Consider the following 22,235-nt stretch of genomic DNA (forward strand, 5'->3'; position numbering starts at 1 on the left):
GCTCGATCCCCAGTTGGGGGCGTGCAGGAGGCAGCCGATCAATGACTCTCTCATCATTGATGTTTTTCTCTCTCTCCCTCTCTTTTCCTCTCTCTGAAATCAATAAAAGATATATTTAAAATATGAATTTCACTTTACAGTCAACCTAAAATTGGCAACAACAAAAATTAAAGTTCTAAGAAACACTAAGGTGGAGGAGAAGTGATTATCTACAATCAGAGATAACTGTGGACAAGATCATCGCAGTAAGACTCTACCTCTTGTTTGAAACTCCTTGGTTTTTGCCCTTCCCAATTTAACAGATGACTTTGAAGCACAAGCCTCTGCCTCTTCACATAAGTAACTCTGTATGAGCCAAGGGGTGGCAAAAAGAATGCGGCAAGAAGTAAAATCTGCACCAAAAAAAGGAAGGGGAAAGGACTGCAACTGTCCTTTGAAACTATAAATATGACAGACACCATAAGTGATTCAATCAAAAGCGTATTTTAAAGCATGAAGTTCTAAAAGATCACACGAAGAAAATCTTTATGAATTAGAGAATCCTCATTAGCCTAAGAAATATGAACCCCTGAGAATCTTCTGGTTTATGATGAGAAATAAGGTAGAGAATCAGGCTTTGGATACTTGGTGCCATTTATATATCAGGATTTGGTGGATCAAACACATCTGACCTCCTATTCAACTCCATGGCCAAAGAAAGGAGCTCTTGGTGACATCCCTACTTGTTCTGATTATAAATGGTTATCAGAGCTAATGAAAGAGACCATCTTGTCAAGAATTTCATTTAATTCCTCATCAGTTACTTTTCCTCATTAATGTCATGATATATATAGAGCAGTTCAAAGCAATGCTGAAATTTTGCTTGGTTTAATTCCTGCAACGATGCTACAAAAGATGGTTCCAGAAAATCTAAATTTGGTGCACCTTTTAAAAAGGAAACAATTACATTTTCAACTGATATCTATAGTTATGAAATCTTGACAGGTCATAGATGCAATGTACATGACTGCTTTTTCTGGAGTAGAAAAAGGTGGTATTTCTGTGTGGCTTCTAAAATGTCTAGCAAGGGGATGCTATAGCAGCAAGAGGGACCAGGTCACATACGCCTCTACAATAGGGCAGAATGTGCCAAAACACCAGAGTGCAAACGGTACAGATTAAAGCTCTTCCAGTGTCGACTGGATGGCTTGCTTCAGACAAGCTTTAATCTTTGCAGCTGGGGTGACAGTCACATGGGGCAGTTCATATTGAAAAATACGCAGCACTCAGGCTCAGTAACTGGGGTCCAGGGTGTGTGGTAGAGAAATATTTAAAGGGACACTGTCAAGGTTAAAGGGACCAAATTTGACCTTTTGTTTCTTCCCTCTGTTTGCTGAGCAGCCCACTTGATTCATTACAGTTTCCCCTTTAGTCCTCCCCCCCAGCCCCACAAAAAACCTGACTTTTACATGCGCTTTCAATGACAAAAACTCAAATGGCACCAGCCCAACATAGAGGCGCAAATCTACAACAACAAACCGGTGTGAATGTATGATGGAGACCTTTGGAAGGGAAAGATTTAAGTGTCAAGCTTTTAATGGGTTATTGTAAACAGTGAGGAAAATGATTTGAAAAATTATGAAAAAAATACCTTGACAGTGTCCTTTTAACCAGTGCAGCAGAGAGAGAAATAAACTGTAAATAACAGCCCAACAGCCACGTCAAGTTTCATTTTGTACGACAGCAGTAAAATCAAGGCTTTAAACACATAGCACGACAGAAGCATTCTGTTAGCTCAGAAGCTGCAACCACCAGGAAATAAGGAACAGACTGTACAGAGACCAAAATGGGAAAGTCAAGGCACAGAAATGGACAAAAGAAAGGCAGTGTGGGGAGGAGGGCGGTGGTAAAGGGAGATGGCACTGGAAAGCAGCGAGGAAAAGCGAACTTAAAGAGAAAAGAAACACAGAACAGTAACAGGACAACACAAACAAACAAAAACCAAACCAAAAGGTCACTGCCATGTCTGACTGACGTCAGGACGACATGACTGCATCTCCGGTACACCATCTAACTCGAGGCTCCACTGAGGAGACTACAAGAAACAGCAGTCAGGCCCCAGCCAGTAACTGCCTAAACAGTTATGGGAATGTTGCCAGTGAGACCAGGGACAGCTTTGAAATCTGAATGTTTTTCCACTAACTTTAAAATTCCACTTTGAAATTAAAGGAATATTTGGAGACTAGTAAATAAAATACTTGTCCATTTATCAATACTGACTGGGCGAAAACCAAAATGTGTTGTTGATATATTTAAATTTTTAATTTCTTTCTAAAATGAATCTAGTTAGATATGCACTACTTGACATCCCCAAACACTGAAAAAACTTTTGCAAATGATGACCTTTAAGCACCCACTGAACACCTGTTCCAGGTCACTTGGACATTTAGTTCCAAAAGTTACGGAAAGGAGTCAAAATATTGGAAATCTCTAGATACAAGATGCACTAATTTCAGTTTTACCCGACCATTCTATTCTAGGTTCTTAAATTGCATCTTGAGAAAGAACACAGCGAATGATTACAAAGGGTCAGGCACCATGTTAGCAGCTGGATTTCTATATTACGATACAGCAAGAACATGTTAGAGCAAACTAAGAAGCAAGCATTTTTTCAGAAAGGACCTTTGATATAGTTTTTAGTAAAGAATTAAACAAAAAATATATCACTTGAAACGGACTTTGATAGGACTTTTCAGAGCCATTTATTTCCCTATGAAAGGCTCCAGATACTGTTCCTTCAACACTAGGAAAATTTGGTGAGTCTCACTGCTCTAAATGGGTACAATCCTGATTGTTTTGGTCCTGTAGATTATATGGAACATTCCTGAACATGGCCGAGGGAGGGGCAGCCTATGCATCTAGCCCATGCAGAATAAATTTAGGTAGAGCCAAGCAACTTTCCAGACAGGGTCTCTGATCCTGCAAGAAATCATCTCAAAGAAAGGACAACTCTCCTTAGTTCTATCTTTGGTTGCATTCTACCATCACAAACTCTTTAGGTCTTCAAAAACATTATCTCAATTCCAGTCTACATAAGTTCTTAAGCAGCAGAGCAGAATGGAGTTGACTGCAGCAGAAATTTCTGAGACTTAGCCAGAGAAATGTGCAAAAAGATTAACACATTGAAAGAAACTGTAATGGCCAAATCTGGCCAACAGAGGCCACAGTCGATCTCTACCTCTCCCATCCCCATGCACATCCAGAATTATGATAAAACAAAAGATTCAGATTGACTCCTTTGGTAAAACCTTGAGGAAGAAATTTACATGTGGACAGTCTCTACTTCAGCTCCCCAAGAGCGAGGAACAGCTACTATTCCTACGGGGAAGGTAACGAGAAGCATATCCCACCACAAGTCGATGGGGCTGCACGAGGCTCTCACCTTTAAACTCACAGGGCTTTTTAGATACTGTAAGTGGGCACTCGGTAAATCCCTGTTAAATGAATGAGTTAATACAGTTTGGAAAAGCAACATCAGCCTTATAACCACATTTGAGGGGAAAATACCTATTTTCCAACTTTAGGACCATTAAAGGAAGGCAGGAGATTTCCACATTTATAAAAAGCAGGGATTGGAGGTCATGATTTTAAAGGGAAGAGAAAGAATGCCTTAAAGATACCAAAGCATTTCCACAAAGGAAGATGAAAACTGGAAAGGCCAAAAAGTGTAATAACCTAAGCGCCACTCTGTATGAACACGAGTGAAAACTGGCTGCCTTAGGGCAGGTGCTGAGTGTGTCCAGCTAACGGTCTGTGTAAAAGACCGGTGCCCGTTACCTTTCTAGTGTTATCTTTCTTCCTCATAACAGTTGAGCCAGTCAAGAAAACCGGTACAGTATCTGTCTGTCCAAGTAGTTTGAGCCTTTGGATCTCACTTGGTAACAACTCTAACTCTCTGTCCCATCCAGGATGCAACAGCACTGCAGGAATTTGATTAAGATACCTTTTCATTACTCAAAAGAAGCCAAAACAAAACTAGACTCTAAAGCCCCCGAGTTACTGGCTGGTGTACAGGAGATGCAGAAAACATTCAGTTATTTCTCCCATCTCCCCCAATAATCCATGTTTTGAGTCCCCTCAACTGGTGACTCCCCAAACATGCCTGAAATATTACCCTATTTCCCAACCTTCTCCCCATCCACTTAAAGGTGATTTAAGTATAGCTCAGGGTATAACTCCATCATCAGTCGATCTGAGGGCAGCTGCTAAAAGACACTTCTATTTCTGGGGATATCCTGTGTTAGAACCAGATAGGGAAACCCTTGTTCTAGTGTCCAAAGCCATAAAATAAGCTTTCCCTGTCAAAAAAACAAACATAAAAACTCACTATTCTAGCTGTTAGTGCAGGACTAGAGAGACCAGAAAAGTGAACTCTTTCAGGGAGTCTTGTGACAGTGATTAAAATAAGATAACAAAAAGAAAACCACATGCTATGTAATTTTCCCCTATAGTAGCGAAGTGGCTGAGTATGTGATAAGTGCTTAAGACAGTATTACAAGGGGTATTTCAAACTCTTGAGTTAACTGCTGGCCTTGCAGAGGATAAAAATTTATTTCTAGGTACTCTAACAACAGAACCATTAAATCACCCCCTTTTTTCTGAGGCTGTCCACAAATAATGGAGGAACACAACCCCACTTCGTTAGTTTACAGAAGAAAAATCAATGGCTGGGTGAACGTCCATCTAGGTGGGCCTTGCTGCCTCCTTAGAGTAACTGTTAAAAGAAAGCTCTTTGAAAAGGAGACCCAGCTGATGCAGTCACATAGGCCATTAGAGTTGCACACACTTACCCACGTCCCCACCTTCCCTGAAATATCAGCCAGACATAGCAGAACAAGTATGCGAATTTGAGCGGGAACCCCAGGCAGTGGATCCCGGCTCTACAACTTATTGACTTACATAATGACCTTAGACAAACACATGTCTGAGCTTTAGATTCTTCCCTTGCAAATAGGAGAATGAAGCAACTCCCCTACTGACTCCTTAGATTTCTAAAGCCATGAACCCTAATTGTAATTATAAGCATAAATTAAGGGGGCTATAAGCTCGTAGCGCTTATCCTATAAACCAAAAACCAGTCTTCTGGTTAACAGTCATCCATTCATACTATGAGCTAGACTATTGGGAACGGTAAAATACAGAAACATTAACACACCTTCTTATGTTTAACTCACTTAAGGCAAGTAGAACTCAACACTGCAAAGAATTTCCCCCCCAAATTTGAGAACGCTTAATGAATCCGCCTTACTACTTGGCTACTGCACCAAACAGAAATATAACAACTTTGAAAAACCCTATAAAGACCAGAGTTGAATGACTACACATTTCACTTGGGAAAATACCCCAGCATACAAAATGCTGAAAACCACATGCCTGCTTAACAGCTGTTTACTACAGTTCTCCTCAAAGGGCTGATCCTGGTGAGAGAAGGAGCTTACGCCAGAACCTAAGTTAACACACCGCTTCCTTCGATGAGAAAGTCTTGCTACCAAAAAAAGGTCATCATCTGAACTAACAGTGGTTAATGATGCAGTTTATTTACATTCTGGAGCCAGTTATTTACCTCAACCCTTGTGGTAACCAACAGTTAGTTAGTTCATGGACTGGCAGCTGGTTATAGGTCACACTTGAGGGGAATACTGGTATACTATTTAGAAACAAAATTTTTTAAAAATGTTAAAGCTCATCTAATACCAAGAAAGCAGACAATTTCTCTGGATAGCTCTACTGGAAAAAAAGCTTTCCTTTTACTGTTAAATATTAAGTTAGGTGCTCTACATTCAGGAAAATCTAAAGAAAAAGGCAGTATCTCAATAACCAGTGATAATCTTTGGTTTGGATCCCATTATTTCTTGAGGACTAATGTAATATCCACTTTAGAGGCCTTGCTTCCTCAATTCAATTCTCTACACCACTGCCTGTCTACCAGAAACACCTATCTGTCCATGTTACTTCCTTTACTCAAGACCTTGTGAAGTTCCAACTGACAAATCAGCCTAGTAAGCCACAGCTTCCACCCTAAACTTTGGCTTTATATAATTGGCCCCTCACCAGTAAAATCCTACCCTCCTTCAGAGACTTCTCTTAGACCAGGGGTGGGGAACATCCAGCCTGAGGGCCATATATGGCCCTCGAAATCATTTGGTCTGGCCCTGCGAAGGCAACCGCAGGCGGGACTTGAAATTCAATAAACCTAGGAGCTTTTTTCATAGCTAATTTTTAAGTTGATAATTTTGTATGGCCCTTGAATGATGTTATAAATATCCAAAAGGCCCTTGGCAGAAAAAAGGTTCCCCACTCGTCTTAGACAAATTTCCTTCGGCCTCCAATGCCTTTCCTTCCACAACCACATGTTAAAGTCCTAAGCCAACTTCACAAATGCTCTCCTTCCCTCTAAATCTCTCCCACCTACAAAGACTCTCTCCCTTGGCTCTTCAGTAGCACTTTATTCTTCTACCTAGCCCTTGGCAAATCTGCCTTGTCTTTGTGTTACTGGAATATGTGTGAGTAATATGCTTAGGAGGGAAATCACTTTGATTTTAATGACAGCTATTATTGCTGACGCTCCTAAATTCATAAGATACCTGGATTCACTAGATTTTAAGCCCCTTGAGGGCAGAGAATGCATCTTCAATACTTAGAACAGGGCCTAGATTTTGACAAATGTTCAATAAATACTTGACTGTGATAGGCTTTAAAATACTCCAGACAAAAAGGGGGCCAGATAGATAAAACAAGATTGGAATGGAAAAATGGAAGTCCATTGTAGCACTCTTTCTACTTTTGTATATGTTTGAAAATTTCCATAACAAAAGCTGGGAAATAATTGTGTGTAAGCCCCACTACACTGTGGCATCTCACATAGCAGGAAATGCCTTGTTCAACTCTATATACTTTATATACACTTTCAGAGTAGTACAAGTTTACTAAACTGTTGAGTTAGCCTCTCCTTCACCCTTTCTCTCTCTTTCTATTCTGTTAATTCTGCCAGAAGGCTGCCCCAACCCCACTGTACCCCCCAAAAGCTCTGGAAGGAAATTTGGATCCAGAATGGGGGAGAGGGAACCCAGGCATTCCCTGAAAGTCTGTTCTCTGATATGAACCCCATAAAGCCTAAAGGTACGTATACAGAAATAGGCTAGAATGTCCCATGGGACCTAAAGTTGAGATCGTACACTTTTAGTAACAATAGCCAAACTGCCATATACATAGCAAATCTTCCCCTTTCTCAGAACTGTAGACACCTTTATTCCAGATAGGGCAACTGATAAAACTTCTGCTGAATACAAACTTCTGAATTTCACTCACTCCTAAACATCAGGATTGACTTGCACAGCCTAAGCCTATCCCATAGTTGTTAAACTACTATCACTCTCCGCACTGAACACAACTTCCACGCTACTGCCATCCCAAGTGAAGGCAGCTCCTATGCGCCAGGGCCAGCACATACCTACCATAAGCATCGGCTAAGTTCCACCATTTGGCTCTTAGCCCATTAAAAACTTGAGCCTACAAACACAAAACTGAAGCCATAAAGAGCACGCGGAGCTAAAGCGCAGGATGGGAGGCACAATATAAAGGGAAGAAAAGGGGTCAGTTTCACAGGTGTCTGGGAGTAGGTGGCCACAGCTAAGTAAAAAGATGAACTGTCTAGCTAGCCTTCATGGAAACTCTAAAGACAAACAGGGGTACGTTTTAGAGTGCACACAATAATAATCCCTTCCTACACGGCTCAGTTAAGGAACAATCAGAAAACCCCGCCTCATTTCTGCCCTCAGTTCCCATGCATACAAGTGTGTATTTACCCACACATTTCCCCCAAAATTGCTTAAACCGAACCAAAGAAATTCTGAAGAGTTCCGCTTGCCCTCCACTTACAGCTTGTCCATTGGCTTCATAAAGTGGGCATTTTTGCTTGATCTTGGCCAGTTCCATATTTACTTGCTTGCTGACGACAGCCATGGGGTTCCCTCCTAGGAAAAACTCAGATGATTAAGTTCAGCATACCCACGAACAAGAACAAAACCCCAAAGCAAAAACATTTTCACTCAAATATAAAACACCCCAAGCTTGTGTATTACATATAAAAAAGCCCAAAGTAAAACAAGTAAGATAACCATGAAGAAGCAAAAAATTACCTATAACCCTGCAGTTAACATTTTATTAGATTCTTCTGGATTTTATGTGCATAAAGTTACAGGCACACACACAAAAGGGATAACACACGTGTTGTTTTGTTTTGTGATCTTTTTACAACTTAGCAATAAGCTGTGGACACCCTTTCATGTTAATATGGAGTGACATAATTTTTAGTGGCCGTATAGTTCTCATTGTGTAACAATTTCATCTTCTAGTCCTGGTTTCTAAAGTTCTGCTATGCCACATTAAAAATGCTCCAAACATAACATGGACCACTTGTCTACTTTCTTAGGATCATTTCCCAGAATTGGATCTGCTAGATCCAAATGTCTGTACAATGTAAATTTTAAAAGGATATATCAATGCACATATTGATATATCCTTTCAGGAAGACTATTTGTCAATTTACCTCTCCCTAACACTAAGAATAGTATCCTAAGCCAATATATTTTAAAATTGCACCTATGGCTTTAAAATATAAACTTAAACAACCTTATGAATCTCACATGTGTATTACAGCACAAAACCACTTACCAAGACCTGTTACTACCATGGCTCCAAGATCAGCTACATAGTTTCCTTTGCGAAATGTGGCCACTCGTCCACCTACACGATCCTGTTTTCAGAAATTAAATGGCTAAAATTATCAATTCTTTTTTACCATTTTAACCATAAGACCATGGCATGGTACCATTCCAGGCCTCTGTCTTTTTATAATTAAAAGAGAAAGGTATAGTTTAGAGTTTACATGGAGTTCAATAAACAGTACAGTGGGCACAAAGAACAAATGGAGTTTAAGTGGAAGACTACTTGAGGGAGGTGGGCAATGAATCACATATAAAAAAGTACAGAATTATGATGTGAAGTAAGAAAAACAATTTGATAGTCAGAAGACATATTCAGTCATAGGTACCATTCTCTCTCTATCCAGCTGTCTCTAATATTACTAATGGAAAGGCTAAACAAAGGTCACACACATAGAAAAATATGTATTCAAAAGTTTCAAGACTAAATGCCACCTTCTACTACTGAGTTTCAACTCTTGTCTTCCAGTGCCCAAAGTCAGTTGTGAATGATGTGATAGATGATTTCTTTGACAGATGGTTCTGCAGAGCAGGCCCATGCCTAGGGACAGAGTGTCTAATGAGCACGAACTGTTAACACCACCTCTCATTACTAACTAGGCCCAAGTTTATCTCTGCTGATTAGGGATTTTCAAGTATGGGACAACCTTACTCAGCTGCAGAGATATTTCAATCATGGGTAAGTAATACGAGCATACAAACTACAAGCAAGCAAAGCAAAACAAAATCCTATACACTGGATTAAACTCCACATGGGTAGGAATCATAATGATCCCGTCATTCTTTACTGTATTTTTAGTACACAGGACACAAAACTGTTTTCTGTATTAATGAATAAAATATTTTTAGTAAGACTGTATCAGAAATTGTTTACTTTGCTGGGTCGGCATGGCTCAGCGACTGAGCATCCACCTAGGATCCAGGAGTTCGTGGTTCGATTCCCGGTCAGGACACATGCCCAGGTTGAGGGCTCCATCCTCAGTCAGGGTGTACAGGAGGCAGCTAATCAATGACTCTCTCATCATTGATGTTTCCATCTCTCTCTCTCCTCCCTTCCTCTCCCCGAAATCAATAAAGATACATTAAAAAAAAAAAGATATTAAAAAAAAAAGTTGCTTACTTTTGATTTCCCCATATTTGAAAAGACTATTCTTGAAAATTAGCAATTTATAAAAAGCAATTTAGATTGAACTATACGAAATATTTTGAAAGCTTTTATAAAATTTTAAGTTTTTAGGTTACCCTGAGAAGTGTTGATTGATTGAGAAGAGAAACATCGATCAGTTGCCTCCCACGTGTGCCCCGACTGGGGATCAAACCCACCACCTTTTGGTGTACAGGACAACACTCCAACCAAGAGCCATCGGGCCAGGGTGAGTAGGGTTTTTTTAAATAGTGGGAGTCCAGGGAGGCCTTTAAACCACTGGAAGATAACTCAGAATTTACTAATGAAAGTAATTTGATAGCAGTACCCTAACCTGATGTTTCTTTTCCATCTACACCATCACCCCTTTCCTCCTTTAGTTTCCATCTTTCTCCCTAGGGCTAACGAGAAAGGAATTAGTATCTTGGTGTCATCAGGCCCTAAAAGATGGCTGCTGCCTGAGCAGCTCCTTTTCCTCGACTATCAAACAGAGAATACAGTTCACTCCGTCCCACTACTGAGAATGCTGCCTCCTCTGCAAAGGATATGCTCGTGAAGGCCCATGACCTGAAAATATCCATCGAAAGGATATGCTGCAGATCATTTACAAACTCTAAATCCTCACTGAGCACTTTTCAAAGCTTTACTGTCAAAAATGCTTCAATACAAACAACACTATCCAAAATACTTTAAGTATCAATACAAACCAATTTGGTTTAGTTCAAGTTATGATTTCTTAATTTGCAACAGATAACTTCCTTATGTTCCTTTAGGCCAGGCTTCTAACCTGAAATAAAATTCTTACCCTAGCTTCCAGAAGTGTGACATCCATTCCGAAACTTTGTAATTGACGAGCTGCTGCCAAGCCCGAGACTCCAGAGCCTATAATAATTACCTTTCCTGTCTTTTTAGCTAAAAGCAAAAACGAACAAAAATTAGAATATTTCAATGTAGGTTTGGGTTTGTACCTACAGTATTTTATCATAAAAACCTTTTAATGTGTCATGATGTCTTACAAAGTAAACAATTCAGACAGTTATTTTCAAACTATGGAAAATATTTAAAAACGAATTAGCAAATATATAAAACTTACGAACTTTAATTCAATGCTGAAAATTTACAAATGAAATCCTTTATGCTGGGATTTACTCTCTCATTTTTTCAGTCATGTGTTCCAGTATCTGTGATTCTTGGTTGACTTACTATAAATAACCTGCTTCATTACCTCACAATTATACTAGGACAGTTTGACCAGACACCCTATTTATCCATAAAGCTATTTCCTGTAAGCTCCACTTCTACAGTCTTCAGTATCCCTTTTGGAAGAATTATTAAAGGATCAAAAACAAATGTATTTTAAAATAAATAAATAAATAAATAAATAAATAAATAAATAAATAAATGTACTATTTCTCAAAATACCCCTATCTCCTGGATTCCTGGCAGACATTATCCAGGGACCATGAAAGGAGTAAACAGTATGTAAAAAATAAAAATGCAACCTTTAGCAGTAAAAAAAAAAAAGTCAATGAGAGAAAACCTCAAACCTCCTGCTTGCATAACTCACTTCTCTCATTTTTAACAAATTTTATATCTTAATTGATTCTTCTTAAACTGGAAGTCCGGTACCTTTACTAAAGTACCTATCAAACCAGAAATTATAGGGAATGCATTTATAAAGATATTTTAATTTTGACTTATAAGATGAACTTTGGGGATCTTCTGACTCCAAATATAGATTTAGAAATCAAAATAAAATGCTCAAATCCTCCTGAAAATAAAATTGAGCCCTAGAACAACACCAAAATCAGGACTGCACCGGCCAGGCCCTTACTTGGGAGGGGCTTTATCCTCTTATAGATGCCGAAGTTGATGAGACCATGGCGCTCCAAGTAACTGTGAACTCGGTGGACAAGCACAGTGTCACCTACAGAATAAACGAATTTAGAAACATGCTTATATTTTTAGCAGTTTAAACAAAAAGCTCTTTAACTCTTCTACTGTTCCATCATGAAGTCACTCTATACATATTTTCCATAATCTTCAGGTCCTGTGACTCCTCTAGAAAGGTGATTCTTAGAAGTATTAGTCTATGAAGTAGTACAAAGTGCATATCACATAATTAAGAATTTTTAAGAATGACATTCCATTATAATGAAATAAAAGTTAAAACCAACCCTTTAAAATGTAGTATTATGCTCAATTACTCTGGCAAAAACTTTACAAGATTTTGTTGCTGGCAAGTGGGAAATGAGAAAGTCAGACAGCTAGTCAACTGAACGCCAACAAAGTACTCCATGGAGTAGAGCTGGAACATAGGTCTGGGGAAATTATTAGCAATCTCTTGAACTCACTCATCTGTCATTTCAATTTAAAAACCAGGAAAACAATTACAAACATACAAAATAGCTTTTCTATAAGGCTCATTTTTGCACAAGGTGAAATAATGAAAATATGAAAAACAAAATTCGTTATCAAGGAACCATGAGGCTCCTGGAAGGAAATGTCAATTTTCATAATCCAGCCCAAAACCAGTCCTACTGAACACATTACTTACTGTTGTAAGGTGCTTCTAATTGTTGGAGAGTAGCCTCAAAAGTCAGCTGAATCTTTGGATTATCCAACCACAACTGCAACTGTATTTAAATGATAGAAATTGTATTGTACACAATTAGACATATACCATTTGACCACTTTAAAATATCCTTTTAACTCCAAGGCCCCAAATACAGGCTTTCTTATACTAAAACAATGAGGGTTATATTCCTGACAAAGAAACTAGTGAAACATAAAACTATGTCAAATGAGCGAATTATTGAAGAAGCTGGGAGATATTTAACCTAAAAAAGAAAAAAAACACACTAGTAACTTGCCAAGCTCATACAGCTGGCAGGGAGCAACTAGGATTTAAACCTGGATTACACAAAACAAGAGCTGCTGAGTAGGCAAAACCTACAAAATCAAATGATCAATTAGCTATGCAGAGGTTGAGGGAAAAGAGATGCCAGGGAAAACTCCTCAGTTTGTGGCTTGTACAACTAAGTAAGTCAGTGTGCCATTCACTGAATGAGGATCACTGAAAGAAGAGATAATGAATTTAGTTTCAAGACAATCAGGAGAAGATATCAGACCAGAATCCAGATATATAGCTGGGACTCATAGGAGAGTCAAGGTCTAGAGCAATTTGCTTATGGGTGATAACTGAAGCCAAAAGTGTAGAAGAGGAGTCCTGACGGGAGACATTAAGGAGCCTTAATGAACTCCAACCAGTTCACATAATGGCCTACTGTTCAAGGATAAGCCTATAAAGCAGTCCAAGACAGCCACTGAAGCAGGGAGTAGTGTGTTTAAGAAAAAAGAAGAGGCCAATTATTTTGAATGCTGCTGAAAAAGCAGTAAGATGAGAAATGAAAAATACCGTGGTACAATCATTGGGCTCTAACATAAATTCTCTTCACATTGAATATATTATCTTCAAAATGTAAGACCAACTGCATACTACCATATTTAATCTTAGCTAAAACTTAACAAAGACTGCTCCATAGACAAGGTTCAAAGAAGGGGAAATTTGGTCATATGTAAATTAAATCTAAGTAAGAAATATAACCAAATTAATAGCATCTCTACTTTTCTCTGTGGCCACTGTCAAGGGAAAAAGGAATTCCTCAAGTACACTATGGGCCCAAGCTCCTCATCACTCCCCCTCCCCCCCCATATAAGCCTCTTCCTCCTTCTATTCTATAAAATAAAGCTCAGGTTATAAGTGAACACTCCCCTCAGAATAAACAAAAAAGAGACAATATTGTCTAAAAAGATCCACTTAGATCAAATGTTGATATGCCACACACAGGTATGGATTCTGGAAGGGAGGGAGGGAGAGAAACATCGATGTGAGAGACATATCAACTGGTTGCCTCCTGCATGCGCCAGGGGCAGGGAGAACCTGAAACCCAGGTATGTGCCCTTGAACAGGAATCAAGCCCGCGACCCTTTGGTCCGAGGTTCTAACCACTGAGCTACATTGGCCAGGGCCAGATGTGGATTCAATTACAACACAAATTAACCTCAGAAATACACATTAATAATTTCTATTCACTTTTAAAAAATCAACCTGTTTCTTCTTCACAAAAGAGAACCTTTATTCCAGACTACAAAAATCCAGTATAATCTACCAATCACTCTAGCTAAACAATCCAAATTTAGCAGTGATTTTGTAATCCAACAGTCACAATAAAGAAGTGGTGGGTAAAAAGCAGGTGTGCTAAAATGATATCTCAGAGCTAAATTCAAAATAGTTAAAATTACAATGTAAATTTGCTTTTTATCACCCTAGAGTATAATGAATATGTTCTGATTAGTACCTTGCCCTCCTCTACTCTATGGTTAAAGAATTTCTGATGAATAAAGGACATAGAAGAAAAATTCATAGGAGAAATACGAATAACAATTAAATATGAAAAAGCAGTCAGTTTAAGTAATCCTAAGTAATCCAAAAAATGGAAAATAAATGAAATAGTCTTGGTCTATTATAGTAGCACAGATTATCATCATTTTCATAACAAAACAGGGACAGGGCAATGGGGGAGTCACCTGGTTCAGTCTTTTGGGGAAGCAATCTGGCAACGTGAATCAAAACTTAAGGAGTGTTCATACTTTTTAACAAGGTAGTTTTCCTTTTAGAACTCTCCCATAAGGAAATAATAAACAGAGACAGAGTCAAGGATGCGTAAAAGCTGTGCAGAGCTCAGTTATAACCTGGCAAAAATGAACAGTGAAACGTCCAACAGCTAAATTACAACTTGACTGTCAGACAAAATATTATGTAAACATTAAAAATTGATTATATTTAGCCAGAGGAGGAGGTTGAACCAAAGGAGTTGAACAGAATAACGATTTCTCTTATCCTGAGAAAGACAAAGTGATTATTTTAAAAGTATAGTTTTAAAAAGTGTAAAGATTCTTGTTGTGTATATGAGGCTATGAGGAATGAAAAGGATCTGAAGAATGAGAGCAAGTAGGATCTCAATTTTGTAAAAACAAGAATTACCTGTACATTTTTAAAAAATACCCGAAGGGGGAAAAGCAACAACTAATTTTTAACAATGGCAACCTCGTTTCTCCAGACTCTATAAAAGTAACATGCACTTTTTATAATGTAATGGAAAAAACTTACTGTGCGGTTTCTGATAAATAGAAAGACCTTCTGGGTCTGCTGTGGTCCACTGATGATATCTGGAAAACAAGCTGCTTCTTGAGAAGTCATCCGGTCATGAGGGAGTCTGCTCTGGAACGCTGCACCCTCCACACCTAGCAGAGAAAGCAAAGGACGTCTGAGAAAGGTGCAAGTGAAATCAGAATTGGGGGTGATGATTATGCCTCGAACTCCTTTTGGACCTGAAGAACCTCTGTAAAGCTTTGCCTCATTCACAGCCTGATCTCACCTTTTTTAAAAAAAAAAAAAAATCAATTTGCTCAAAAACTAAAACATCCTTAGAATTTAGTCACTTTCTTGAGCTTAACATTCCAATATTCCAGTTTACTGAGTGAAACAATACACCTTCTAAAACATAACAAGAAATTGGAATATTTTTTCGGTGACAAAATAATTTGATAATGTTGGAGAATATGCTAATTAAAATTAGTATTACTGATAGTGTACAATAAAATTTAAAACTAAAGAACCAGAATGAAGGAAAATACACTAGCAGAAAAAAAGGGGCTACAGAGTGGAAAACACAATCAATCACCTGCCCTCTCTGAGGATTAGAACAAGGAACATGAAGAGGACTCTGAGGTTTAATAACAAACAGTATGAAATACATGATCTCATAGCTGCAAACATCCATTAGCTCCCATAACTCAAGGCTGGCAAGCAGAGAGAGAAGTTAAGCAGACTATGATGAGGAGACAGAAAAAAGCAAGGAATTTTTACCTTTTCTACATCTTGCAAGTAAAAAATGTTATTGCATATACTATATAGTACATACACATGTAGTATACATAGTACATATACATGTAGTACATCTCTTACATTATACAAGTAAAATATATGTTATTTTGAAACTCTTTAAATTGGGTATTAAGTTGATGTTTTCATATGCTGGTAGTTGAGTACATCTTTATAAGATGTCCTTAGAATATATTTGCATATATTTTACCTGCATTTCTAAGATCACTTTATAAAAATATACTTAACCACCAGCTTATGAAATATCAAGACACAATTTAAAGTGTCAAAATTCAATACCATTGAAATAATTATATATAAACAACTAAATAGGCACCAGATTTCCATATTCAACTATTTTAAGGCATTTAAGACAAGAAGTTGGAAGCACTGGTAATGGAAGCAAAATTAAAGGAAAAGGTATTAGTAAATTTAGGAGAGTAAAAAGACACAGCAGGTAAAGTCGCAATTCAGAAAATTAGAGCTAAGCTACTGAGGTGGTTTCCGCGAAGACATTCAAACACTACTCTACCTGGAAAAAATAATGGTTAACAAGAGGTCAAGCAAAAATGCCTAATGCTAAGATGGGCTGCACATTAAGAAACACTGCTCTTGGAGACAGGGAGTTACCTATCTATCCACAACAGATAATAAGGGGACGACACTGTGTTCAAGTCACGAAATCAAAACAATACTCACATTTAATGAATCCCAACCTAAAATTAAAGCCCGTCAGGATAATTAATTATTCCTAATGAAAAAAGTAATCAGTAAGAGCCAGTCTGAGGATGGAACATGATATTAAGGAAAGAAAAGAAGAAATGCTGACTATCAGGGGATATGGGTTATTTCAGTAATGTGAAATTTTCTAAAACTACAGCTTTCATGTCTCCCTACCATCAAATCAAATAAACAAACTAAACAAACAAAACCAAGACCAAAAACATGTTACATTATAAGGAGCATTATCTACATAACAATATTAATAATCCTGAGTATTTGGACCAAATATCTCTTAATAGGTTACTTCTTGGTTTATTTCCTGAGTGTACACTATTAACATGAAAAGCAATACTCTATAAACTCCACTTTTCTCACTCTCAAAAATAGGGGTACTTTTCTAATAGTAGCTATTATTTTCTATGTGTTTAGCTGATGGTCACTGAACATCAATCCTACTGCAAAATACTACTGTCAATGACAGGAAAACCATGCAGGAAAACCCCCACTAAATGTTATATTACATTTGGCTCCTCATTCCAAGTGTTATCATAAAAAATCACTCTAATATATATAGCCGGCTAACTCTGGGAATCATGAGAATATGTAACAATTAAGAAATTTTATTTATACCTATAAGTCATATGGCAGTTCTATAGTATCTTTAAATCAAACATGAGAAGTTTAACAAAAGGAATTTAAAGAAGCCAAAAGTTGTGACATTAGTGTATCTGTGGAATAGTCTTCTCCACTTGATCTTCTACACAACATCTAAAAAAACCTAGTTCTTCTTAAATACTTTATCAGTTTTCTAAAATGGTCTTTAAAAAAAACACCTCGGTAATTATTTCCTTCCTTTTGGTTTTTAGGAATAAATACTATTATTTCAAGGAGGGAAAGGCCACTATTAAAATCAAGGTGAAAACCCTGCAAGATAAAACTCTAACCTTTTTTCAAAGAAACAAAAATTAATTTGGAAACCAAACTGTTTAGAACCTAAATGAAAACATCCTTTTTAACAGACCACCCTGGATAATCTAACTCATAAGTGTCTCCTTTAAAGGGAAAAACCTTAAAGAACAACTGACATTAACATCCTTGTTAAAAGGCAATTGTCAGTAGTGCAGATAATTCAGAAATAATTTACACTTGGAGCTGGATTGTGTGCTTATCAGAATCTGGTATTCTGGAAATTGAGACTGTTTCAAAGATGCTATCTACATTTTTAAAAAGCCCCAAGGTTGTGTACTTGCCAATCTTGCCCTCTGTTCAGTTACTTTCTCACCACTGTACACAGGAAAATCTAACGTTGCCTTTCAAAATGCAGTCATGCTAAAAGCACAACTACCCTTTCTAATGGTCTGAATGGCTCAACACTTTCTCTGAAAACATAGCAAAAGTAGTTAAATTATTTAAGGGAATAATTTAGACCTTTCTGGATAAACCAATTATAGAGGCAGAAAAGGGGAGGAGGAGAGGTAAAGATATAGGTCTCTTATTCCACAGATTCATCCGCCCACCCAGATTCTGATATGACAATGGCAGCATCTTAAGAGTAAGGAAACAGATATAAAAATTCAAGAGAAGAAAGAAGGCCTCCAGGAGAGTTACTTGCCTTTAGCCCCCATAAAGTACATAAATTAACGATAACTAGGTTTCTAGCTGAAGATTGAAAACAAAAGCCTGACAGGATCTACATATTGACTACGTAAAATCAGTAAACTATAGATGCACCATGCTTCTGAACATGACAAGGACCTGAAGGGAGATCTTGAAGGGTTCAGAATTAAGAATGAGGGAAAGGAGAGAAAAGAAAAAAAGAGGAGGATCATGAGATTTCTTATGCTTTAGGCGTTTTACTTATAGGGCAAATGCACACTTTAAATGATCCTATGAGGGAGTGTGTAATGAAAAATCTATGCTTAAGGAACAACACCTCTGGGTTCTCACTCCCCCCACTGCTGGTGTATCCCTAGTTAAGTCATTTAACTTTGTTTCAGGTCCTAATCCATAAAACAGGGGTGATATAACACTATCTGTTTGTCTGGGGAGCTAGACAAGATGACCTCAAGTTCCCTTCTAACTTTTAAGATTCAGGATATATACACCAACTTGATTTGGATTTTAAAAAGTCAAGATATGATCCTGGTCCTAAGACACTCATGAGGGTAATTGGCCTTAAGAATGTTGATCACTTATAAGTACGTTTCTGATGCTGATAGATCATCGTACAAACACATGCTTCTGAACATGACAAGGACCTGAAGGGAGATCTTGAAGGGTTCAGAATAGTCACCACCATTCCTGGAAACACTTAAAACTCATGTTCTACTAACATTAAGTCTGTAACACCACCGTTTTATATGAAAGTTTGCTTTTACTTTCAGCAATGCAATGTATTGTTTATTTCAGCAAAAGAATAAATTTATTCCCATAAAAACAAAAGGCAACAAGAAAACTCAATATATTTCTTTAAGATCAAAGCTCTAAAGGCTATCCCTGACTCTCAACAATTCCACGGAAGATCCAATTGTGCACCCTTTGAAGAAAAACATTCTTGAAGGTTAGACTCTGAATGAGGATTTTAACTCTTCTCAGATAACCGTGTACTGGTTATCAACTGCCAATCCTTGGGCTAGCATTTAAAGAAGTCTGTTTCTAACATTCTGGAACCCCTAAATTCTAATTTCTGTATTAACACTGAATTATCTTTGCTCCAAGAGTAAAATACAAATACTCCCTCCCTGGACCTGCTGTACACAAACTACAATAGAAAATTAATTTTAAAGTAGACGTAACAACTGAAAAGTGACAAACTACAAAAATAAAGTAATGCCTATCCAATTCTATCAAAACGTAAAAGCAGCCTTGACACTGGAACACAAAAACCTTTTTGAAGAGGCAAAGGATGAAACCCAGACATACTACTTTGGATTCCTGGACCAAACCTGAACTGTACCAAATGGGCCCTAGAAATAATTTAACCTTTTACTTTTTCCTAGAAGTAAAAATCTCAGTTTGGTCTGGAAATATAGAGCATTTCGAGACTTTTTTTAAATAATTTTTTTTTCATGTGAGAAATAAAATGTTTAAACTGCAAAATAATTAACTATGTAATGCTAGTTGAAAAAAATTTACCCAACTCTATTTCTAAAAAGAGTCACTTGCCTGAATAATTCTTGCCTAGTCCTAGAATGCCGTTCTGTCCTTTTTTTTTTTTTAAGACTTTCAGCCTATGAATTCTCCTCTGTGTGTATACAGCTATATTTCTTTTTAAAGGTCCCACAATTCCTAAGTCTATCTATAAAAGCTGTTGGGGAGAAAAGTAGCCGCCATCTCCTTAAAAACAATAAGAGCAGAGGGCTGAGAACGGCCTGAGGACTTCAAAAGGTTTTGCTTGCCTTTGTTCTGGCTACTCTCTCTAACACTACTCTGTCCTGTGGGTTAAATGTCCCCTGCGCTTCTGGCTAAAATGTGGATACCACAGCCAAAAACACTCGCAAGCATCAATCCCTGACTTGGCGGCTCTTGCTACTAAGTGGCAAGCATCTAATGCCACCCTCACCTGATGCTTGGCCGTCTCCATACCCTCCAGAACTGTCGTCTTGAAGTCCTCCTGCTTGCCCTGTGGAAGGAAAGAGGAGAACTCAGGGACCTTACTCCATAAATTGAGATAATATCTGGACATAAAGGCCTAATAGTTGGTGACTATCAAATTCACCACCAACTAGTAAACCCATATTCAGAGAGCTCCTTTGGAATCAAGGCCCAGGGAATCACATCATAGTCTTCAAAATTCTGGTCAGGAAATTTCAACTTTACACACTGATTTTTGTTGAAAGGTACCAAAACAAAGTACATAGTATTTCTAATTGCTAAATCCTTGCTGTCAGTCTTATTTCATAGTCAAGGTTGGATAGGGGGAAAAGGGGATTCCCAATGTCTTTTACTAGTTGCTAGACTGAGAATGGGTGTGACATGGGCCCTGAGATCTGAGGTTGCAGCAAATCAGCATCCGCTCAATATCTCTTTACCTTTACTTTTCTATCTAAAATATATATATATATATATATATATATATATATATATATATATATATGACAAGTAAAAGACTTATAATTTTAATGAAAAATTCTCCCTTTGACTTCAAAGCAGGGTATGTAACAAAATAATTCAATTCTAAAAAAGTTTTACTATACACACCAGACTATGCTAGATCTGAATATGCCAGTGCTTCCTTAGTAAAACTTTAAAACACACTTGCTGTCATATGCTAAGTACAATAAGCCTGCTAAGAAAATTTCCTCATTGATTAATGTATAGAAATAACTTCAAGAAAAGTATCACAGCTTGAAAGTTCAATCTGAGAAAGTCAGAATAGATCATCTTTCAGACTCTTCCAAAATCTATCACCAAGACATATGCTACGATCCTCTTAAACTGAGCCACCTGGTACACTATGGGAAAATACACTGTGATCTTTGGAAGATATGAAAAGACCACCTGGCAATCATCTAAAAACTGGAGAAGCTTCACTGAAACAGTTTATTTTTCAAGAATCTCAACTAGAAAGTGGATTAATTATTCTACCATTTTAGTTAAAAGGAGTAGCAAAATGAAACTAACATAGCACCCTTACTGTAAGAATGCTTATAGGTCAGTGAGCCTTAGAATGATATCTTAATCTCTAAGAATATGAAGCTGTTTAGATAGAAATGATTTTTGACAATATTCGAATGTATTGCTAGAAGGTATGTGCTCTGCTTTGAAGGTAGAATAGAATCTCATTCTAAAATTACAGTATCTCGCTATGCTCTTATTTGAAGGGCCCTTTAGGTTTTAAAAGGTTATGCTTCTCAGAAAAGGCACAAGGCATGTGGTTTGTTGTTTAAGGCCTTTGGAAAAGGGCATATAATTAAGAAGAGATGACTCCAATTATATATCCAATCTGCAAACATAGCTTGAAAATGCAGGCTCTACATTTAAAATTTAAATTAAAAATGTTCATTCTTAGTAACCTCTGGAGTCATGAAAAATCTTTCAAAGTTAAAAAAAATTGTTGTCATTATTTTGTTTACTTCCAAATAGAACCAAGCTAGGTCAAAAGATTGAACTGTACTTCAAAAAGGGAAGAGAGGGGGCCTTGGCCGGTGTGGCTCAGTTGGTTGGGCACTGTCCCATGCACCAAAAGGCTGTCAGTTCCATTCCTGGTAAGGGCACATGCCGAAGTTGCGGGCTTGATCCTTGGAAGGGGGTGGGCAGGAGGCAGCTTATCAATGTTTCTCTCTCCCTCTTCCTCCTCTCTCTAAAAAAATCAATAAAAGTTTTTTTAAAAAGGGGAGAAGGGCGCAGAACAATAAAATAAATATGGTTTCTAAGAATAACATTTAGGCATTAGGAATAATACAGTTCCCCTCTCTCAAATTATATTTCCTAGCTTGGCAAAAAATAACAGCAACGTTATAAAGGCATCTAGCCACTTCTAAAAAAATAAATAAACAAAAACAAAAACCTCTTTTGAGCCAGTCATGAGGTCTGGATTACTTTACCCCTCCTTCTATGGTTTTCCTCCTTTTCCCGCTATTTGCCATGCAATCTGCTAATTAGCTTATTTTAACCTACTGGTAGCTCTTGACTGATTTTTTTTTCCTGTCAATAATAC

The 22,235-nt window shown here is 37.6% G+C and overlaps 2 protein-coding genes across 4 annotated transcripts in view; one reads left to right on the plus strand and one right to left on the minus strand.

Annotated features, from left to right (window-relative positions):
* Positions 1-11,246, plus strand: part of LUZP1 (leucine zipper protein 1) — a 90,956-nt gene extending 79,710 nt beyond the window's left edge. The window contains exons 5-6 of one of the 2 annotated variants that reach the window (XR_001603318.2): positions 9,993-10,135; positions 10,287-11,246. The gene's annotated coding sequence lies outside the window, so the exon portion shown is untranslated. Of the gene's footprint in view, positions 1-140; positions 7,598-9,992; positions 10,136-10,286 lie in introns of those variants that run through there. The other variant, XR_001603317.2, reaches the window with a different exon arrangement.
* Positions 1-22,235, minus strand: part of KDM1A (lysine demethylase 1A) — a 52,439-nt gene that overhangs the window by 14,179 nt on the left and 16,025 nt on the right. The window contains exons 3-9 of one of the 2 annotated variants that reach the window (XM_087820167.1): positions 20,139-20,198; positions 15,080-15,213; positions 12,464-12,542; positions 11,741-11,833; positions 10,712-10,818; positions 8,713-8,794; positions 7,918-8,012 (exon numbers count right to left, since the gene is read on the minus strand). In XM_087820167.1, the coding sequence (XP_087676293.1) occupies positions 7,918-8,012; positions 8,713-8,794; positions 10,712-10,818; positions 11,741-11,833; positions 12,464-12,542; positions 15,080-15,213; positions 20,139-20,198 (650 nt within the window). The remainder of the gene's footprint in view (positions 1-7,917; positions 8,013-8,712; positions 8,795-10,711; positions 10,819-11,740; positions 11,834-12,463; positions 12,543-15,079; positions 15,214-20,138; positions 20,199-22,235) is intronic. The other variant, XM_087820168.1, reaches the window with a different exon arrangement.

Source organism: Miniopterus natalensis, chromosome 9 (assembly GCF_054644295.1).
Source record: "Miniopterus natalensis isolate mMinNat1 chromosome 9, mMinNat1.hap1, whole genome shotgun sequence".
In the NCBI taxonomy this organism is placed as follows: domain Eukaryota; kingdom Metazoa; phylum Chordata; class Mammalia; order Chiroptera; family Miniopteridae; genus Miniopterus; species Miniopterus natalensis.